Source organism: Zosterops lateralis (assembly GCF_965231275.1).
Source record: "Zosterops lateralis genome assembly, chromosome: 20".
Lineage (NCBI taxonomy): Eukaryota > Metazoa > Chordata > Aves > Passeriformes > Zosteropidae > Zosterops > Zosterops lateralis.
In genome coordinates, this window is record NC_139780.1 from 10,572,773 (window position 1) to 10,591,343 (window position 18,571).

At 43.0% G+C, this 18,571-nt stretch overlaps 1 protein-coding gene across 5 annotated transcripts in view; it reads left to right on the forward strand.

Moving 5' to 3' along the window:
* RAPGEF1 (Rap guanine nucleotide exchange factor 1) overlaps positions 1-18,571 on the forward strand; it is an 84,838-nt gene that overhangs the window by 11,260 nt on the left and 55,007 nt on the right. For 2 of the 5 annotated variants that reach the window (XM_083875838.1, XM_083875841.1), the window contains exon 1: positions 9,516-9,582. The exons of the other annotated variants lie outside the window; for them this stretch is intronic. In XM_083875838.1, the coding sequence (XP_083731964.1) occupies positions 9,531-9,582 (52 nt within the window). In that variant the 5' untranslated portion in view covers positions 9,516-9,530. Of the gene's footprint in view, positions 1-9,515; positions 9,583-18,571 lie in introns of those variants that run through there. 5 annotated transcript variants of the gene reach the window in all.

An 18,571-nucleotide genomic window follows, 5' to 3' on the forward strand; every position in this document is an offset into this window, starting at 1 on the left:
ATGAGCTATAATAAGTAGGGGAGAAGTACTTGCAGAATGCAGGGTTCTGACTCACTTGACCACAAGCTTCTCTTGAGTTTTACACTTAAATGTGACAAATATCAAGTGGAATAGCAGCCAGGCTAGTGAGCAAGTGTGCTGGGAGCCAGAGGGCTGTGCTGATCTCTCTCTGTGCGTGTGGTTTGGGGAGAAACACCAAAGTCCTTGGTTTCTTTTCCTGTTGTGCAGTGTGGTTTTCCTTACATTTATCCCACTTAAGAAAATCAGGGTGGTGTGAAACCTCACACAGCAGTTCCCTGGGCATGGAGATATAAAGAACTAACCCCAGCCCAGTAAAGGTGATTCATAACTGGAGCCTTGTTTTGTACCTCTGTACCTACCTTAACACACGATGTGTTGGCTGGTAAATTTGGGCTTGTTTCCTTAGCACATGGAGCTGCCATCAACTGCATTTTAAAGTCTGTCCAGTTTGAGACTGCTCTGAGAGTGGAAGGAACCAAAACCTCTGACAGGCCTTGCTGCCAGCATGAGGACCTAGTTTGGAGATAAAAACTGATTAGTGGATAATTCCCCCCGAATGAATAATCCCTGCCTTAAAAGATGAGTTGCAGATGGTTTTGGATGAGAGGGGGAGAGAGATCAGGTATCAAATGTCATTCTTTCAGTAACCTGAATCTCCTGACCTTACGTGGCACTGCAGAGATGATTTCAGCCGACTAAGACCAGGAGGAGAGGCTGGCTGGGGATGTGTGGCCAGTGCTTCATGCCTCAAGCTGACCCTGAGCCCCCAGTGTTATATTTACCTGGCAGTTTGAGAGATCTTTCACTCCACAAGGTCAAGGAAAGCTTCCAAAATACAGGGAAGAGACATTTGTAACTCCCCAAGTGAGGACTAGTATCTGACATGACTTCGTGAACTATTTTCAGGTTGGTTACACATCTGCTGATCTTTCACCTTTGCAAAGGTTACAGTACTTGTGTGTTTGCCTATCTCTGACTAGGAAGGCTGCAGAAAACAAAACTGAAACTTAAAATTAGGTTAAGGACTATCATGAGCAAGCTGTGTCAATAAAGGCCATAATTTTGTGTAGCTGTGCAGCTTTTCAAATTACTCCAGCGAGACTCTACAACTGCTTTTGTACTTTGTCTGTTGACTCATCCATCTCAACACTCACAGTAACATTTCAGTGCTGTCTTATAAAGCCTGTGATTGAAACAGGGCTGTTCTTGGGCTGGTTCATCAACAGATGCAATTAATACAATGATGTTTGTTTTGACACCCTGGCTCACTGGCAGCATTGTAAGCAGCATTGCTATGCGAGGAGATGGCTGTGGTTGAGGACTCCGTGTACAGGCAGCTCACTCAATATTTGTATTCAGCTTAAAGTCAACACTGAAAGAGTTTCAGACCTCCTAAGCTGGCAAACAGGCTCACTGGTGCTACCAGCAATGTTAACAAAAGGGCAAATCATAATCTGCGGCACTTCTAATTTATTTACAGTCTTATAAAACACTGGGTTTTCATTCTATTGGAGAGCACCAGAAGTATAAAAGGAAAGCCCAGAGGGATTTTCTCCTTGTGCAAGTCTGGGAAGGTGGTGAAGGAAATACGATTTGGACTCAGATATTCTTTCAGTAGAACAATGTCAGTCCCAGACCAGTGCTTCTCAGATGTGTTTTACCCTGGGAACTCGTATAAAATGTCTTCCTTTTCAGCTATTTCATTTTTAGCTGTATAGAGGGTGTAACCATTGTTTAAGGGAGTGTCCCTGGCATGAAGCCAGTTGATATCTGAACCCTATCATGAATTGTTTTAAGGAGAGTATGATTTTCTGCACTGAGATATATTGATGACTATTTTTCAGGGCAGGAAGTACCTGCTGACTCCAGCAGTTGCCAGAGCAGCTGTTCATTATGAGTAAGCCACAGAGAAATCTTGTGAAAGCCCTAATATCTCTAGGAAGCAGCTCAAGCTTAAATGATCAGTCTAGTTAAGCTGTATTGGAGAACTGCTAGTTAGTTAAGTGCTAGTCTGATTAAGCTGTATGAAGAACTGCTTTTATATTTTCACTTGCCTCAAATTTTATATTGGGGAAAAAAAATACTGATTCTTAGGGTATCAAAGTCTGTAGGATAGTTTACAGAGAGGTATTTAACTTCTGGCTAGTTAATATTTGTTAAGGCTTGTCTGGACACTCCCCAGACTCTTGCTCCAGGGTACAAGTTTAATTGATTTATTCTATGTTGAGTTAGAGCACCAGTTTCTTTTTCTGCAGGTAGGCATCTCTGCTGGCTATGGGGCTTTGAGCATTCTTTGGCATTTTAGCACCCAGGACCTATGTGAGGCCAGGCACACACCAGAAATGTAGTCACCACCCTCTCCTGAGCTTCCTAATGAGCAAGTTGGGACTTTTTTTGTTACATTCTCTGTTTTCAATCACAGAGCTGACTTCTGATGAGATTATATATAGATTTCCACAGCTTTCCGCCAAAAGATTTGTTTTGAATTAATGAGCATTTTGGTGAATTTCTGTAGTTGACATTTTCTGGAAAAATAAATCATGATTTTGGTCCAGAGCCCTCTGATCAGTGCCAGGTGTGAGCAGCAGGCTCCAGTGGGCACATCCAGGGTGATGAGGTGTTAGGACCACTGACCTTTGGCTCACGGAAAAAACAATGAGCAAGGGGTACAGTGCTCCAGATGTGAACCTGTCTGGAAGCTGAGTCTGCAGAGATAAGCTGTTGTTGGGAAACACCCTCTCACCTACAGCTTCTGCAACATCCAAGTGAACCCAGTGTCACAGCTCAGATACCTTCTGACATACTTCAGTCACTTCCTTCATTCTCCATTTGAGCTCTGGGTTTGAATTGCTTTTCATTTTGTGTTGTCTCTTGTTGTCTTCAATACCAGGATGTGATTTCTTCTCTGTCAGCTGTCCCTGCCCTTTGTTTCTCTTAGTTTGCAGGTTTTTTGGATGGTAACACTCCCGTTGCTTGTAGTGCATCCTCTGTGTCACAAGGTTTTGACTCAGCAGCGTTGTCCTGAAGATATATAGGGATGTGCCAGCAAGCAGTGGTACATGTGTCACAGCAAAAGAGCATCCTTACACATCTTGCCCAAGCAGCAGAGCTCCTCTTGCTGCTAAAATGTGATTCTGGGATCATGGCTCATGAGAGTGATAACAATGGGAAGTGTGGGATGTTTTGGCTTATTTTGAGATCAAGATTTCATTTCCCTTGCAACAATTTCATGAATCAAAAAGGGAAATGTGTAATGCTTAGTGTACACCTAGAGCTTTACATTTTTAGAGCATTGTGCAAACATTTCTTCTGTACTTCTGACTTCTTGATGGGTGGTGCTGTCTGTAGTGAGGTAAGGACAGTGAGTACAACTTCTGCCCTCCTTTCATTTATTGCTAGAGTTTCACTTGGTACTGTGGTCAGATGATCTCTACTTCTCCATCAGCTTCTGTGGGCTTTTCAGTCATCCCTGGAGCTGTGTAGCCTGTGAGCGGGTTGTTAGTTCATGCCTTTAGGGATGTCATTAGGTAGTGAGAGTGGCAGACGTGGTGCTGTGTAGTGGTGACATCTCTCCGCGTGGGAAGATCCAGGTGATGTGTACACAGATCATGCCACCTAGAGGAATGGAGCTGGCAAACCTGCAGCCATTGCTTTGCTGCCAAAATTTGGGTGGTTGTGCCAGTGACTGTGTCGAGACCTTCTCCAAGCTGTGCCCTCTGTGGCCTCACCTCACAGTCCGTCATGGAGTCGAGTGTGAGAAGGTCCCTTCACAGGCAGCTCTCCATCAACTCAACAAATATTGCTCAGCTCTTTACATGAGATGGCTTTTCCCAATTTAGCCTCCTAAATGTTGATCCTCATCTTTCCCAATGGCTCAAGAGCCTGAAATTAAGTTGTGGATCTCACTTTGTATTCTCCAGGAATTAGGGCGAGGAATCTAGTACAAGGTGTGATTTGATGGGATAACATTCTCCAAGCTCTCTGCTTTTTTTGGCTTGGATGTTGCAATTTCTTTTGTGGGAGACTGTTAAATTTCCCAGAAGATTATCCTAATTTCCAGACTCTCAAAGTCTGAATTGTAATTAAGCACTTAATTTGATGAGGGCTTTTAGATGTCTTGCTAGTCTACTGGCAGCTTGGGGAAATACTTCCATCTTCCTCCCAGCTTCCCTTGCATAGGTTCAAGCTCAGAAAACTGGGAGGGTATATTTAGAACTGGAAGAACTGCCAGCCAGGCCTCAGAAAATTGCTCTGCTTTCTAGGTAGGTTAAAGCCAAATTCAAAAGAAGCCTGGCTTTCCTGAAGAAATTGGGGTGATGGCAATTTATAAGTAACAAATGGGCAGTGGGAAAATTTTAATAATACATTTTATTGCTTGCAATTGCATTGAGTTCCCTATTGCCACAAATGACAGTAATCAGGCCATCCAACAGGGAAGCAATTACTTTATTTCTTGATCATCCAGATAGTCAGTGAGTTGTGTTATGAGATAAGCACATGGTTTGACCAGAGGGTGTCACCTCTTTGGGAAGGAATTTTCTTTTTGACCCACTTTACTCTAATACATGGTACAATAAGGTCAAGACCAATGTCTTGGGCTCACAGGATTTAATATACAGACAATAATGACTGACTGGAGTATTTTTCTTTTGTGCTACTTGAGGTTAGGGCTTGTAGATGAAGTTTCTGTCTTCTGCTAAAGTTTCTCTCTATTGTTTACATAAAACATCCTTTCTCCCCCCCTCTCCTGTGCTTCAATTTTTATGCTTAAAATCTCTGGAACAATCTTGAAGTTTTTATTCTGCTGTGCCTTTGAACTGACTCCCATGTATTTTCATCAAGACATTAGGATGGCCTTCCCATTTCCTTCTATTCTCAGTTTAAATTTTCCTGTTACGGGAGTACTTAAAAAAAAAAAAAAAAAAAAAACAAAACAAAAAAAAACCACACCCCACACAACTGACTTACAGTTAGTTATATGTTAAAATAACCAGACTAAAGCCAGCAGGAAGAGCATCCTCTCAGTGCCAGTGGATGAAGCCACGTCCCTGCCTATGGCAGGGGTTTGGATTGAGATGATCTTTAAGGTCCCTTCCAACACAAAGCATTCCACATTTGCTGTGGATGGATCTCTCACCTGTATTGACCACTCGTGCATTGAACAGCCCCGTTCTGTCTCTCTCTCTTTTAACACATCCCCCTTTTTGCCGATAACTTTCTGGCCTCCAGGCTACTGACAGCTGTTGTCCACTTGCCGCTAATTAAGAAAAGCAGCGTGAGCGATGGGAAACGTGGATGGGAGAGACTGAACCCCCCTCTCCACAGCCAAGCCTTTCAACCTGATTAAAAAGCATCTGACTGACACTGAGCGGCCTCTTTTCTCCTTCTGTCTCTCAGCAATAGCCTGGTTTTTATCAGGACTCCCAGGTCGGGTGCTCTCCGTGTCTCTGGGTTTTTTAGATCCCGTGGACAATGGGCAGCGTCAGGAGGGATTTGGCACTCAAAGGATGGGCACGTGTGAAATCTGAGCCACACAGAGCCGCGTCTTTAGCATGCAAAGCCTTGTGTGCGGGGCTCTAACTCAGAATTTCAAATGTAGGTCGTGTTTTTGAAATAAAATGACACACGCTACGTTAAAAATTTCAAACTGGCTATAGGAATCAAGATTATTATGAATTAATAGCATTTAAGTGGACGGGGCAATGATTTCACAGATTTTCTTTCTTTGTTTAAGGATTTTTCCTTGTTTGCTTTGTTTCCTTGTTTTGGTTTTTTTCCTTGTTTAGGTTTTTTTCTTTGTTTTGGTTTTCCTTGTTTTGCATCAAGTCCCAGTGGGAGACCTTTTGTGTGATACAGTAATGCTGGGATTTTTATGTGATCCAGCAAGAGAATGGGCTTGAACTCTGAAATTTCCCTTCCTGGCCTGTGCCTCTGTGGAGGTAAAATGATTGTCTGGGGTTAATATAATACAAGATTGTTGTGTTAATACAGAACCAGGAGGTGTGAATTCAAGTAAGAGTGGTGGTAATTTGGCAGAAGAAGCCTCCTGTAATGCTGATGCTCTCTGGAGCTGTTTACCCCCAGGAGTATGATAACTCTCTGTATTTCAGATTAGACCTCCAAAATTCAATCTGAATTCTTATCTGTGATAAGTGGGCTCTGTATAGCCCTGCATAGCCCCTAGCATGCTTTCAAATCCATGTCATTTGCTCTTTTTTCTGGAATTTAATTTCTCTTCTTCCTTGTGATTTTTTCTCACCTTTTACCCCGGAGTTGAATGGTTTTTGATGTTTTTTGGAGGTTCTCTTTAAAAGCACTATGTAAATATAGGTGTAAAGTGTTTCTTTAAATAAATAAAGAAATCACTGCCAGACATTGCTCCTTAGGTGTGTGAAAATCCTTTAATAAGGCATGTCTACCACAGTGTAATTGAACATGTCTAGGGAGAGAAGGATGTATGTTTGATTGTACTTATTGGTGTTCACCTTATTATACCCATGATCACTTTGTGAAAGGAGCCTTGGAGGATGTGACTTCAGCTTTGGTATAAAGAAGTGTCTTATATTTTAAGTTGAACAAGAGCTGCTTGTTCATATCCTATATTCACTAAACGCTTATAATACTAAAATATTAGAAATACAAAGTGTGGTGTGCTCCTAACTGAGCTGAACTAGGCAGACTCTTTGGGACCTGGGTGATCCAGGATGTGAAAGTGCCATAATCTGCTTGGGCAGCTTTTTGTTTTCCCATGAAGAGAGCAGATGCTGACACAGTGCAAATAGAAGAGAAATCCTATCAGTAGATTGGCCCTGAGTCCCCAAGCTGTAGTCTGTAAATACAGTGATTTATGGGTATTAGAGATGAAAACAGTGTTTCTTTCTTTTCCTCCAAGCAAAATATTATTTACATATAGATCATCTCATTATTGGACTTTGGTTTGACTAGTAATTTTATAAAATAAACCTAGTAGCCCTAATGTTAGGAAATCAATGGGGTTGATTTCTCTACTACCGAGAATTTATGGAGGCTCCAAAGCCCTGTCTGTCCTGTTGTGGGAGGTAATTAAGAATATGAGGGAGCAGTTTCTTGGTTTGAAATATTGAAAATGACTGTAAGCATTGGTGCTGTTACATCTGGAGAGCTCGTTAGGGGTGGTTCTGAGGTTGGTTCTGCTGGGTCCTTGGCTGTGAGGATTGGTCATTTCTTTCACAGTAACCTCCTTACTGCTTGGGCAGCTTTGCCAAACTCTTTACTGTGACTGGCAGCGTGTTTCAAGCTCATTTCAGGAATATTATGTAGCTTCAGGACCACAGTTATTCCATTTGTCCTTTAAAGCTTCTCCTGGTGACTTCAGGAGCTGCTCTGCCACCACCCAGGTGGGTCACCTGCCAATGGTGACGTGGTTTTGCGTCTGTTCTGCCCGAGCTTTTCTTGTGACTGACATTGTCACCTGCTCTGAATCCCCACCCCATCAATTTGTGCCATGAATTTCTGGCTTGTGAAATGAAAAACCATCACAGGGTCATTCTGGAGGCACAGAGATGGCGGTTTTCTCATTAAAGGGACAAAAGTAACATTCTGCAAGTTTCAATGTGCAAACCAGCTGCCTGTTTGGTGCTAGGTCAGGCTTTGTTTAGACTATTGATCAAATGTAAACCTAGAGCTTTGCTGTGAGGTCTGGAGCTGACTTTCCCTCCCCAGAGTTCCTGAATGACAAAGTATTTCAGTAGAGCTGGCACTTCTTTGTTGGCCTGTTTTGCAAATGCAGGCCCAGTTTTTAACAGGAGAGCACAAAACAGGGTTTTAAATGGGTTTTAAATCTGCTTTACGATGGAAAATGTTGAGGTTATATTGTCCTGATTTCTTATAATAACACAGGAATGTCCTTTAAATTTAAAAAAAAAATGACAGTTCATACAAGAAAAATCTCTTCCTTTGAGGTTTGTTATCTACTTCTGTTCAACAAAGCTAGACTTTATCTTGAGAAACAACTTCCCATATATATGAGAACAATCTCTAAATATTGCCCTTTTGCCTTATAATTAGCTAAATCCATTCTACTAGTGGACAGTCATATTCCAAAGCAAAACTAAGTAGGGAGATAATTGGGAATAATATGTGTGAGTTTCCAACTTCCATCTTGATTTAAGCTACCTTTCCAGGATGGAGAAGCCCTCTCATTATAAAGTCTGAGCTAGAGGGTTCTTGTGGTTTTGAGTGTTTTATCATGATAAATTCTGGTGTGTTGTAGTTTGAAGCGATTTCCCTAAAAGTAGATTTGTACAATTGTCAGAAAACCAGCTCAGCTCTTCACCTGCTCTGTTTTCTGCCAACAAATGGCAAATTTACTTGACTGTACTTGAAGAAGTGTTTTCTCTATATTTTTTAATTCTCTATTTTTATAAGTGATTTGAATACCTGATGAAAGTCTCTTCTGTGAGGACCATCTTTCAAAGTTCCCATATGGGTTCAGTTTCACAATTATGATTGTGACTGCTATATATATAGTGTTGGTTTTTTATCAAATAGCAGCAATCAAGCCTTGAGGGATGTTTTATACCTATGGCTGGTGTGTCATATGAGGATAGACATGGAAATGGAACTAGTTAAAGCCATACAAAGCTTTAAAAGCCTTTTGCAGATGGACTTAGGAGTTTCAATACATTTTAATGAAGCAGCTTTCCCCAAACCAACCCCCTTTTTCAAGATTTGTTTGAGTCATCTTCCATTTCTGCAGTCTTTACAGTAGATACTTAAGTGCCTCTTAGGTTAATGAGGAACGAGGGCACATTGAGTGTATTCAAACTTCTGGCTGCAGAGTTGCCAAAAATGAAGCAGGAGAGCTCTCTCCCATCTGTCATTCCTCTACAGAAATCAGCAGTTTAGAAGTGGATGTAGCTGAGAGTTTATTTGCTGAGCTTCAGAGTTCATGAGTACACAGAGGAGAAAAAAGGCAAAATTTATGTGTTTGTTTGGGGAGGGAGGCAAAGTGAGTTTGCTGTGTAAATTTGTAAACAGGGTAGAAAGGAAAGAGAAGTTTCCTGAAAACATGTGCTAAAATAAATGAAGTCCAAGCTCAGACTGCAAATCTTGTGAAGTCGTGCAGGGCATGGTGGGAGAGTGGTCCTTGTGTGGAGCAGATGTTTGTGGAGGTCCTGCAGTCAATGACTGCAGTGTTTGATTCCGCTAAGCCCCTTCCCTGCATTACAAAGTCATTTCTGCTGAGCAGGAAAAAGAAAGTGATGCTTTCTTACTACACTGACACAAAGCTTGGTACTAGATTCTTATACTGCAAAGTGATATTAATAAACATGGATCATGTATTCAAAGTCAGTTCTGTGCTTGCAACATTATAGGTGGGGTTTTTTTAGTTGAAAGACGGTTTACAGTGTTTCTTGTTGCTTTATTGCAGTGTAATTTTTTGTATTCATTGGCTGGATCCAGGTGAAGACTCAAAATCCAGTTGGGATGAAGCTTTTGTTGGATGGGTTGTGCATTACCAGTTGATAATGTTGAGCCCAGAAGATCTGGGAGGTGTTTACCCTTGTCAGAGCGCCACAGGTATTTTTATAAATATCTCCTGATGTCTTTCTGAACTCAGCTGTGTGACATACTGAATGCACTGCAGAAATCAGTGGGTTCTCTCCTGTTTTTCACAGTGGAGGAGCATAAAGTTAATCACAGTGAAGCTTTGACAAGGCACCAGGCTCAGCCTGACCGAAGGGCTGGTCGTGCTCTCCGGAGGCGATGGAGCAGAGCCTGGCCTGACCCCGCACCACACAGCTCCAGGCCTCGTGGAGCTGGAGTTTCCTGTTACAAACTGGCTGCCGTTTTCCAAACAGACCTCCTGAAGCTCCAAAGTATTGCTCAACGGACCACAAACTGAAATTAGTATCGATTCACCTTTCAGGGCTGATGGCAGGATCGCCGCACAGTCGCGCGTTGTGTTGCGCAGACTTAAATAGCCTTGGCAGTTGTGGGTTTGCTGTTTTGTCAAAACCAAATTAAACAGAAATACTGTGCAAAATTATTTCTTATTTATAGAATCCTAAGGTCTCTTTACCACGCAATCTGGGCACCGGCTTTTAAAACATGGGTTTTTTCTTGGAGTGGGTGATGGTCTTTGAATGTATTTGTGTATTTTCCTGGCAGGTATGGCTGGCTTGTGGGCAAGATCTCACTTTTGAAACCCAATTCCATGCCCTGAATGGGACGCGGGATATGATCAGGAAATGGGCTGTTGGTAAAAACATCACTCAAGTAGCTATTAATTCACTGAGATTTATTCTGTGATAAGAGAATAGTTTCAGTAAGATTGTAAAGAGATGCTGAGATAAGGTTCTGCTTTGTTTTTGGTGAAATCCAGCCTGAGCTGGGTTCCCTTTGGCTGTTGGATTGTTGTAGATGAGTGTTGGAGGTATTTCTTCTTGAAATTCAGGCCAGCTTCCTGTGTGAGCAAACTGAAAGTTCATAGAAAAATAGAAGCTGATTCTTAGTAGGGCCCCCTTTTGGGAATTTCCATTAAAGATGACAGTAACTGTTAAATACAGATAGGATGGTACAAGACTTAACTTTGCTGCATGCCAGCAAAGAATGATGTGCCAAAGAAATGAGGCTCAGGTGTCACCTTATTGAGTGAGTTTTCAGACTTGTCACTGCATTAGGCTGAGTAATATCTGAAGCAGCTGGGGAATAGCTACTTTTTCTTTAAAATTAAATTAACGAGTAAAATTCTAGTGCCTGTTTCCTGCTATTGAAACCTCAAGTCTTCAATAGGCTCAGATGAGTTAGAGATGGAATGGATTCTTCAGACTCCCTTCATGTTGTTGATGTTTGTACAAATCTGCTGGGGTTTGCTGTTCAGTCTTTCTGTATCTTTCAAAGTCAGGATTTGCCAAAAAGAGAGGGGAGAACTGCAGGTGTTGGTGTCAGTGTGCCTTTACCTTGAAACCTGTTGTCCATAGACCAGTATAACCAGGAGACTTTAATTCAGGCATGAGAAGATGGGATAAAATAGAAAATTTGTCACAAATAATTGTTTACTGCTAACGTAACTTTAATGTTTATGTGCAGCAGAGTGAAAGACAGACATCCCACTTAGACTCCCTAAGGTACTTCATGTTTCCTGCCGTGGTGGTGTAGGGATGTGCAAATCCTACAGCTAAGGAAGAGAAGAGGGAGCTCCCTCCTGGGCTGTTCAGTTCAATTAACATCTCGGTTTCCCCTTGCTGGAGGCACTGATGTTTCAAATCACGCTTATAGAAGACTAATATTTTCTCCTGCCTGTAGGCAGGCAGTAAAGCTGGTGGTTTGCTTGCCGATCCTATCAGGTATAGAACAGAGTATGGAATTGAGGATATGGCCTGCAGCTTCTTAACCCTTTACTGAGCAGCACAACAATAATGTCAAAGCAGCTTCTGACCTGATTACATCAGAAATTTCACACCTGCGGTGCCGCTGTATCGCTGCACACACACTCTTGTCTGGGTGTGTGGAGATAGAGAGCTGGTCCTTAGGGGCAACAGGAGAGCAGTACTTCAAAGTTGAGGGATTTGCATAGCCCTCCTGTGATGCCTTGTTTTATTGAGTAAGCAATATTAGGGAAGTTTACACTGGTATTGCAGTGCCTCTAGGAGATAGTACTGGCCTGGTTCCTGAAACTCATTTTTCTCCCTCGCGCAGAGATGTAAGCCCCCAGCGTGGTGCACTGGAGTTGTGCAGACATGTTTAATCTTACTGAACTGAATATCTGCTTTTCAGCATCTGAGCCCCGAGGATACAGTGCTAGTCAGAACAGTGAACAGTGAGAAACGAGGCTTCCGTGTGGAGCAGTTAGCTCATCTCGGAACATGCATGGAAAAGAGCTTACATCACACTCTTACCTGGACTGCTGCCCTTCATCTATGGCACTTGCTAAAGAAGGAAGTAAAACTGAGCATGTTTAAGCAAATGCTTTCCATGTTTTCATCTTGTTTCTTGTGCTCAGCTCAGATGAGTGTGGGCGGTGGCTTTTGGGCAGGATATAAGGTTCCTCCCAAGCCTACTTTTAGAAAAGAGGGGTTATCTTTGCCATTCAAACTGAATGTGCAAAGAGTCTGTAATCAGAGGTCAAAAATAAAGATGACTATAATTAGTAATGTCCAAAGCAACTGGAAATTGTGTCAGGCAGATCTGAGCCAGCTTCTCTTTTTTTTTTTTTTTTTTTTCCATTGCCTAATGAATGAGAGCGGAGGTTACTCTCCAAGGATGAAAGAAGGCTGAGTTTTTTCCCATTCAGAGCTGGTGCTGTGGGGCAGACAAGAAGCCAAGGCTCCATTTACAACCTTGTTTGTCGGCTGTTGAACCTGTGGCCAGGTTGTGAGCAGTTAGGCTTTTCCCTAAAGCATCTGAAATAATGCCTTTCTGCTTGGTGTTCTGCCGAGTACCTGTGACGACATCCTGTCACCTTGGAGATGGATAAACAGCTTCAGCAACATTGGGTTATAATCTTTCAGCTCTGAGTTTCAAAGCTGACAGCCACACACAACTGAAACCCAAGCCCAGCAAAGGCTTTTCAGAAAGAAAACTTAAATGTGCTTGAGAAAATGAGAGAAGAGAAGAGAAGGAGCTGAAGCAGAGCTCAGTGACAAGGCGTTTTGCTTGACCATGGCAGTGGTGTCAGTGAAACAGATGAGTTTTGGCTCCTGAGCTTCCTGCAGCCCGGAGTGAGTCAGGTGCTGTGCATGCACACTTGTGCCTGCAGGGCTTTATTTTTAGATGTCTGAATCACTGTCATGACCATATCCTCCAAAAGCTGCTAGACAAGTGGGGATGCCCACAGACCCCATATTAAGTCATGTTTGGTGAAGAGGGAAATTCAGCAGGTTCCCTCTCAACCATTGCAATTTCTGTGTTAGAGCTGTTTGCTGAAGTAATGCAGATGTTATGCCTGGTAGCTGGATTATTTTTTTTCCATTTAAAAGGAAGTGTTTAGTTAACATCCTTGGTGGCTTTTCATGGGTAGAACAGGGTGAGCCAGGACCACATTGTTCATGTTGGTGTTGGAGTCTACTTGAGTCCCTTGTTGTTCTAGTGCTGTTGGCACTGGGGGAGTTAGGAGTCATGTTACCAGTGTTGTGATCCCATCAGTTCTCTGGGGCTTGCAGGGCTGTGCAAAATCAGTTCTTAGATGGGAAATTACCAGAGACTCGCCAGATGCTGCACAAAGGCTTGCTGGTGATTGCTGGTGTTTCTGCCTGGGGGTTGATATGGCACCAGTCTGCTGCAGCAGCTCTCGATAAACCACAGCAAAACTCCTGTCTGCTGCTTATCAATAAATTACAGTATCTTGTTCAGAAAGAAATCTCAAAGCCAGCTTTGGTGTGCTGGAGGAAACTGAACTTGGGTAGCAGTTTTACTTCCTTAAATCCCTCCTTGTTTGATTTATTTTAGCTTTCTGCCTTTTTCTTTTGCTCCTGTACATCAGTTGAGCGATACTGCTGCAGTTTTCAGCAAGTAGAGGATTCCTGGTTTATCTGCATACAAGGAGATTTCTCTGTTCTGAAATACCAGACAAAAAGAGGAGTAGTAAGGGAATCTGGTCAGCTACTCTGAATTTTCTACTTGATCATGTGCATCTTCTCTTCCTTGCAACCTGAAGATTTGCTTCCAGATATGATACTGGAAGGAAGAAGAGCTGTAGTGTTAATGCACCATAAAATTAATGTTGACTAACCCAGTCCTTTTCTCTGCAGTAGGGAGACGTGGCTGAATTGATAAGTTATCCTCTCTGCCTTCTAGTTCCCTTGCAAACACTGCAAGCTCTTTTCCACATGAGGTTGCTGCAGCTGGAGATGCCTCATTCATGGTTGCTTAGAAAGAAAAAAAAAAATCAAAATAAAAATGTGCTCTCTGACAAATAAAAATGTTTTGCTTCCTCTGGAGGCCCCAGAGGGCGGCATAAAAATAATGAAGCCTGTGAGTCAGTGAGCATTGCCTGGCCAGCTGAGAAGGAACTGAGCCTCCCTTTTCCAGAGAAGTTTGTGTGCTGTCATTGCACATCATTAATGCTCACTGGTTTATGCTCATTCACTGTAATGTTGCCAGAAAAGAAAAAGGGCAGTCGGTCTTTCTGCTCCTAAAAGCTGGCTGCTTCCAAGGTGACGTGATGTTAGAGGAAAAGTTTCTTTAGCACTCGAGAACGATTGTTTGATTCTCAGCTGCCCTTCCTCCGTCGTTTTCCTCTAAAACCTGGCGGCTCTCCTAGCAATTGGATTCCCTGGAGAGGGACTTGGAGCAGCTTACAAACAACTCCACCTAAGGTACAAAGGTTAGGGTGGGCAAACTTCCTGATTGACACTGGACCCTCCCTTTTTTTTTTCCTTTCCAGGTCCCCTACCAGTTTTTGGTTTGGTGTTTTTTTTTTTTTTTTTTTTTTTTTTTTTTGGTTTTGGTTTTGGTTTTGGTTTTGTTTTGTTTTGTTTTGTTTCTGTGTTAATTCTCTTTGCTTCAGTCTCTGGGGATAATGGCAAAGTTGAGGAAAGTAAACTCACAGCGCTGGGAGTAGTAGGTCTGAGATTTTTGAGCACCCATGTTGCAGCAGTGATATGCTGATACATTTAAATGGGATATTTTAATTCTGTTCTGTCGCATTCTGTCTTTTCTGTACTCAGGATCCCAGTTCATCGTTTTGGGAACATGCAGCATTGCACAAGTGCTGCTTATCAGCATTTTTAGGCTTCTAAACATCCTCAGGACTTCTGGGGAAAGAGGGTGTGAAAAGTAGCTGAAGGCTGTTTGCAGTGTAATGGGAGAGCTGGCGATACACTGCAGGTGTGAAAGAGTGCAGAATTTATCTGGGCTCCTCCTCATCTGTTTCTCCAACCCTTCTAGAAACCTTGTGCTTTCTCTCCACCTTCATAACTATACTTTGGCAGGCTTGAACATTTTGTCACACGACGGAATTACTAAAATTTGCTTTTACAAGTGCCCCTACAGTAGTTTTCTGTTGCCCACAGCTCACTGGTGAGTATCGCACTGTGTCTCCGATGCCAGCTCTTCTGCAGAGGAACTCGGCTGTTTCCTGCAAAGCTCAAAGGCTTGGATTTTCTGTCAATCACTGATTTTAATATTTACATTATAAGAGAGCCCAAAAGCTTTAGTGAGGGCACAGCCCCCCAGATTCTTGTGCTTACAGGTATGTAACAGATACAGTCCTTGCCCTAAGGGTGAAAGGAAGATGTTGGGAATTCTGGTAATATTCATATAAAATCTGGGAAATTGTTTGCTTCGCAGAATGTTCCTTGGTTATCGTGGTAAGCTCTCATGTGCCTCTCTGCCCATCCTGAATCACCTGTTTTCCTGTGTTTCTGACAGCAGAATTGCATCTGGAGTAGCCCCAGCCCAGAGCCTCTCACTGGGTGCTGCATCACAGCACAGACATACTCAGCAGAAAGGTCGTTTTGAACTCCAGCTCGTTATTTTTGTCTTTTGCTTCAGAACCCTTAAAGTCTCTGTCAGCTAGGGTTTAGCTGAAGCCTTGCAACTTGCCTTTTGTCTTCTCAAATGATGGAGCTGAGCCTAAGGGAACAAATGCCATTTTAATGGGCATCGTTGTGTAACTCATTACATAAGTCACTGCTGCCTTCAAAGGACTCGTGGCAAAAGTGGCAGGAGCAGTTGATTAAAAATGTGCACAATAGCTTCATTATGACATGGGGAGAGATGTCTGTTGTTATTTTTAATCTGATAGCTTTTAAATATGTGCATCCATCAGGGAGACCTAAATGGCCTTTGAAAAGGGATCCATTTGTGGAATAAGATTTTTAGACTCCACTTCATTCTTTCTAACAAGCCACAAGAGTCAGGACAAGCTGGAAAATGAACTATAACCCTTTTTTAAGGTTGTGTCTCCTCAAAAGCTGCAGGGTTTTGGTATCTGAACACACAGAGAGTGAGAGAAGATGGAGGGTTTAGTTTTTCAGGTGAAAGAAAGAAAAGATATTGTATTCTAAGGTTTGTAGGGTTTTAATTAAAAATAAGTCTATTTTCAGTTAGTTTTATATGATCCAAGCACTAAACAAGTTGAGCAGCCTGTCCCAGCTGCTGGAGCCTCCCTGCCATGGAGCAGTAGTGACAAAAACAGGACCAGGAGGTGCACAGGCAGGCAGGGCATTATTTCCCATTTCTGAAGGTTCCCATGTGCTGCTTTAACGAGGTTGATGAGTGGGACCCAACACATGGAAAATCTGCTGTGACTGAACTCTGTAAAAGGCTGAACTTTCACTTTGACTTTAAAGCAAAGAATTTGCTACTGGCTTAGCTTGGTGGAATTCACCAGCTTGTGTGTGTTTTGACTTATCCTGGCCTTCCTTTGAACCCAAGTGGAGAGTAACCATTTGACTATGGCAGAGGTGGATGTTGGGCTTGGACTTGCCAGCTTTCTCCTAAGCAGCCTTAGTTTCTTTGCCCACAAGCACATAAGCTGATTTATCTGCCTTCCCTTGTAAGCCCCTGTTGTTTTAAACTTGCAGTTCTTTCCTCACCAGAGTTAGCTTTCTGTTGGCAAACTGGCAGCAGCGGCACCAATTGCTGGAGCTCGGGGAGCTGGTGGGGAGTCAGGTGGCTCCTGGATGGCCGTGGTCTCCTTTAGCCATGGTCTGCCTGGTCTGAGGGCTCCAGGGATGCTGCAAACCCCTGTGGCCACACCTGAGAGCAGGGCTGGTTGGAGCAGGCGTGTCAGGCGAGCTCTCTGGTGCTGTGTGTGTGTGGTCGGACCCCAGGCACGTGCCGGGGGAGATGAGCCTGGGAGCTGAGCAGGGCCGTGACTCAACAGCTGGAGCACGTTCAAGCACGGCAGGGCAGGAGCCTCACTGACAGGGAATGGAGTTAGCCATGAGACGAGTGACGTGGTGGAGCTTCCAGTCAGAAATCAAGAAACTCAGATCCGTAGTAAAGTCATTTTGAAGGGCTGTTTTTTCCAGTTGTGTGCAGCAGCAGAGAGCATCCAGATAGATGAAATACTAGAGGATGGAAAGTCAGTGGTTCCTTTGAGACAGAAACATTTTAATACAACTTTTTTTAGTTGGAATCACTTCACTGAGTGTATTACCCTAACTTTCCCCATTCATCTCACAAACATTTGGACACTGGATAGAAGTGAATGTAGGGTACTCTACTCCTGCACACCAGAGAGGAGAAAGCCAATGCTGAGACTCCAGCTAAACACTGCTGGCTATTCATCAACAGAAGGCGAGGGTAATATGATAGAATAATTTCCAGTGGGCAAATTCCCAAGCTCAGAACAACCTCAATGCTGCATTAAGGGGTTTGGTTACTGTAGATAGGCAGGAAGGAGCAGAGGGACAGAAGTGGTTTGAGCACTGCCATGGCTCTGTTTTCTGCCTCTGTGTATGTCATCAAATTATTTAATCTGTAAAGGCATGCTGTGCTGTTTGAACTTTTCAACTGGACAGACACACAGGACATGTAAGATATTTAAATTATGATATAGTATGCAAAAAGTTACTTTTTTGAAGTAGACCAGCGCTGTGGAAACCAGTCTAAGAAGTCTTGCTCAGCTGTGCTCTTCAGAAGAGAGTTTCAGGCTTCATCTGTAAAAGCTTAGGTCTCTTACACTTGTGAGCTAGAATCCCTTCCTGCTCAAGTGTCACTTCTCTTTTATACCACTTCATCCAGATTCATTACAAAGCAAATTCTGTTTATAATGCTTGAATGATGTATCAGCTTGCAGACTGTAAAGCCCAGTGTGCCGAGTAATTCTATTGGCATTCACTGAACATAATCACAGGAGCTCCACAGCTTGATCCCTGAGCAGGGGGAGAGGGCTGAGGGCCTGCAGAGTGATGGAGATGCTGTACCAGAGTCACTGACTCACCCTCTGCCCTGTTTAGACAAGTTGCTTCACCTCTGTGCCTGCTTCCCATCTGCAGAGGGAGGTTAAAGCCCGAGTGTTTAAGGATGAGAACGATGTGTTTGTAATGTGCTTGGAACAAGAAAAGCGCTATTTTAAGTGCTAAGTGTAATTGAGTGTGAGAGAATATTGGTTTGTGACTCATTTGTTTAACTGCAAATGCATCAGAAACTTGTGAGCAGATGAGGGCTGGAAAGTGCTTGGTGTAGACAGAAAGCCATGGCAGTAAAAAGCTGCATTAATTTGTGATCTTCAAAGCAGGACTTAGCAAGGCTGTTCAAACAATAACATTTATTATTTTTGCAAATGTCAGCTGATTTACTTCACCAGTACTATTTTAAGCAGTTCCTATTCTGCTCCAGCCACTTGCTTCTGTCCTTGCTCTGTGTGTCTATCTCCCCTCAGTGTGTGGCACACAAATGATTTAGTGCTTGGTGTGACCAAAGTAAAAACGGCAAAGGGGCAGTGGTTGGCTGCTGGTGGTGGTGAAGAGGATCTGCTGTCAGCAGGAAAGGAATTTTCTCTAATGACATCTCCTTTTGGCGGTTCATGTTGGTTCAGCCATTCATGTGCTTGCCCCATGAAGGTGGGTAGAGATGTCTGGTGGCAAGGAGAAAAAGAAATGGTAATCTATTGAAA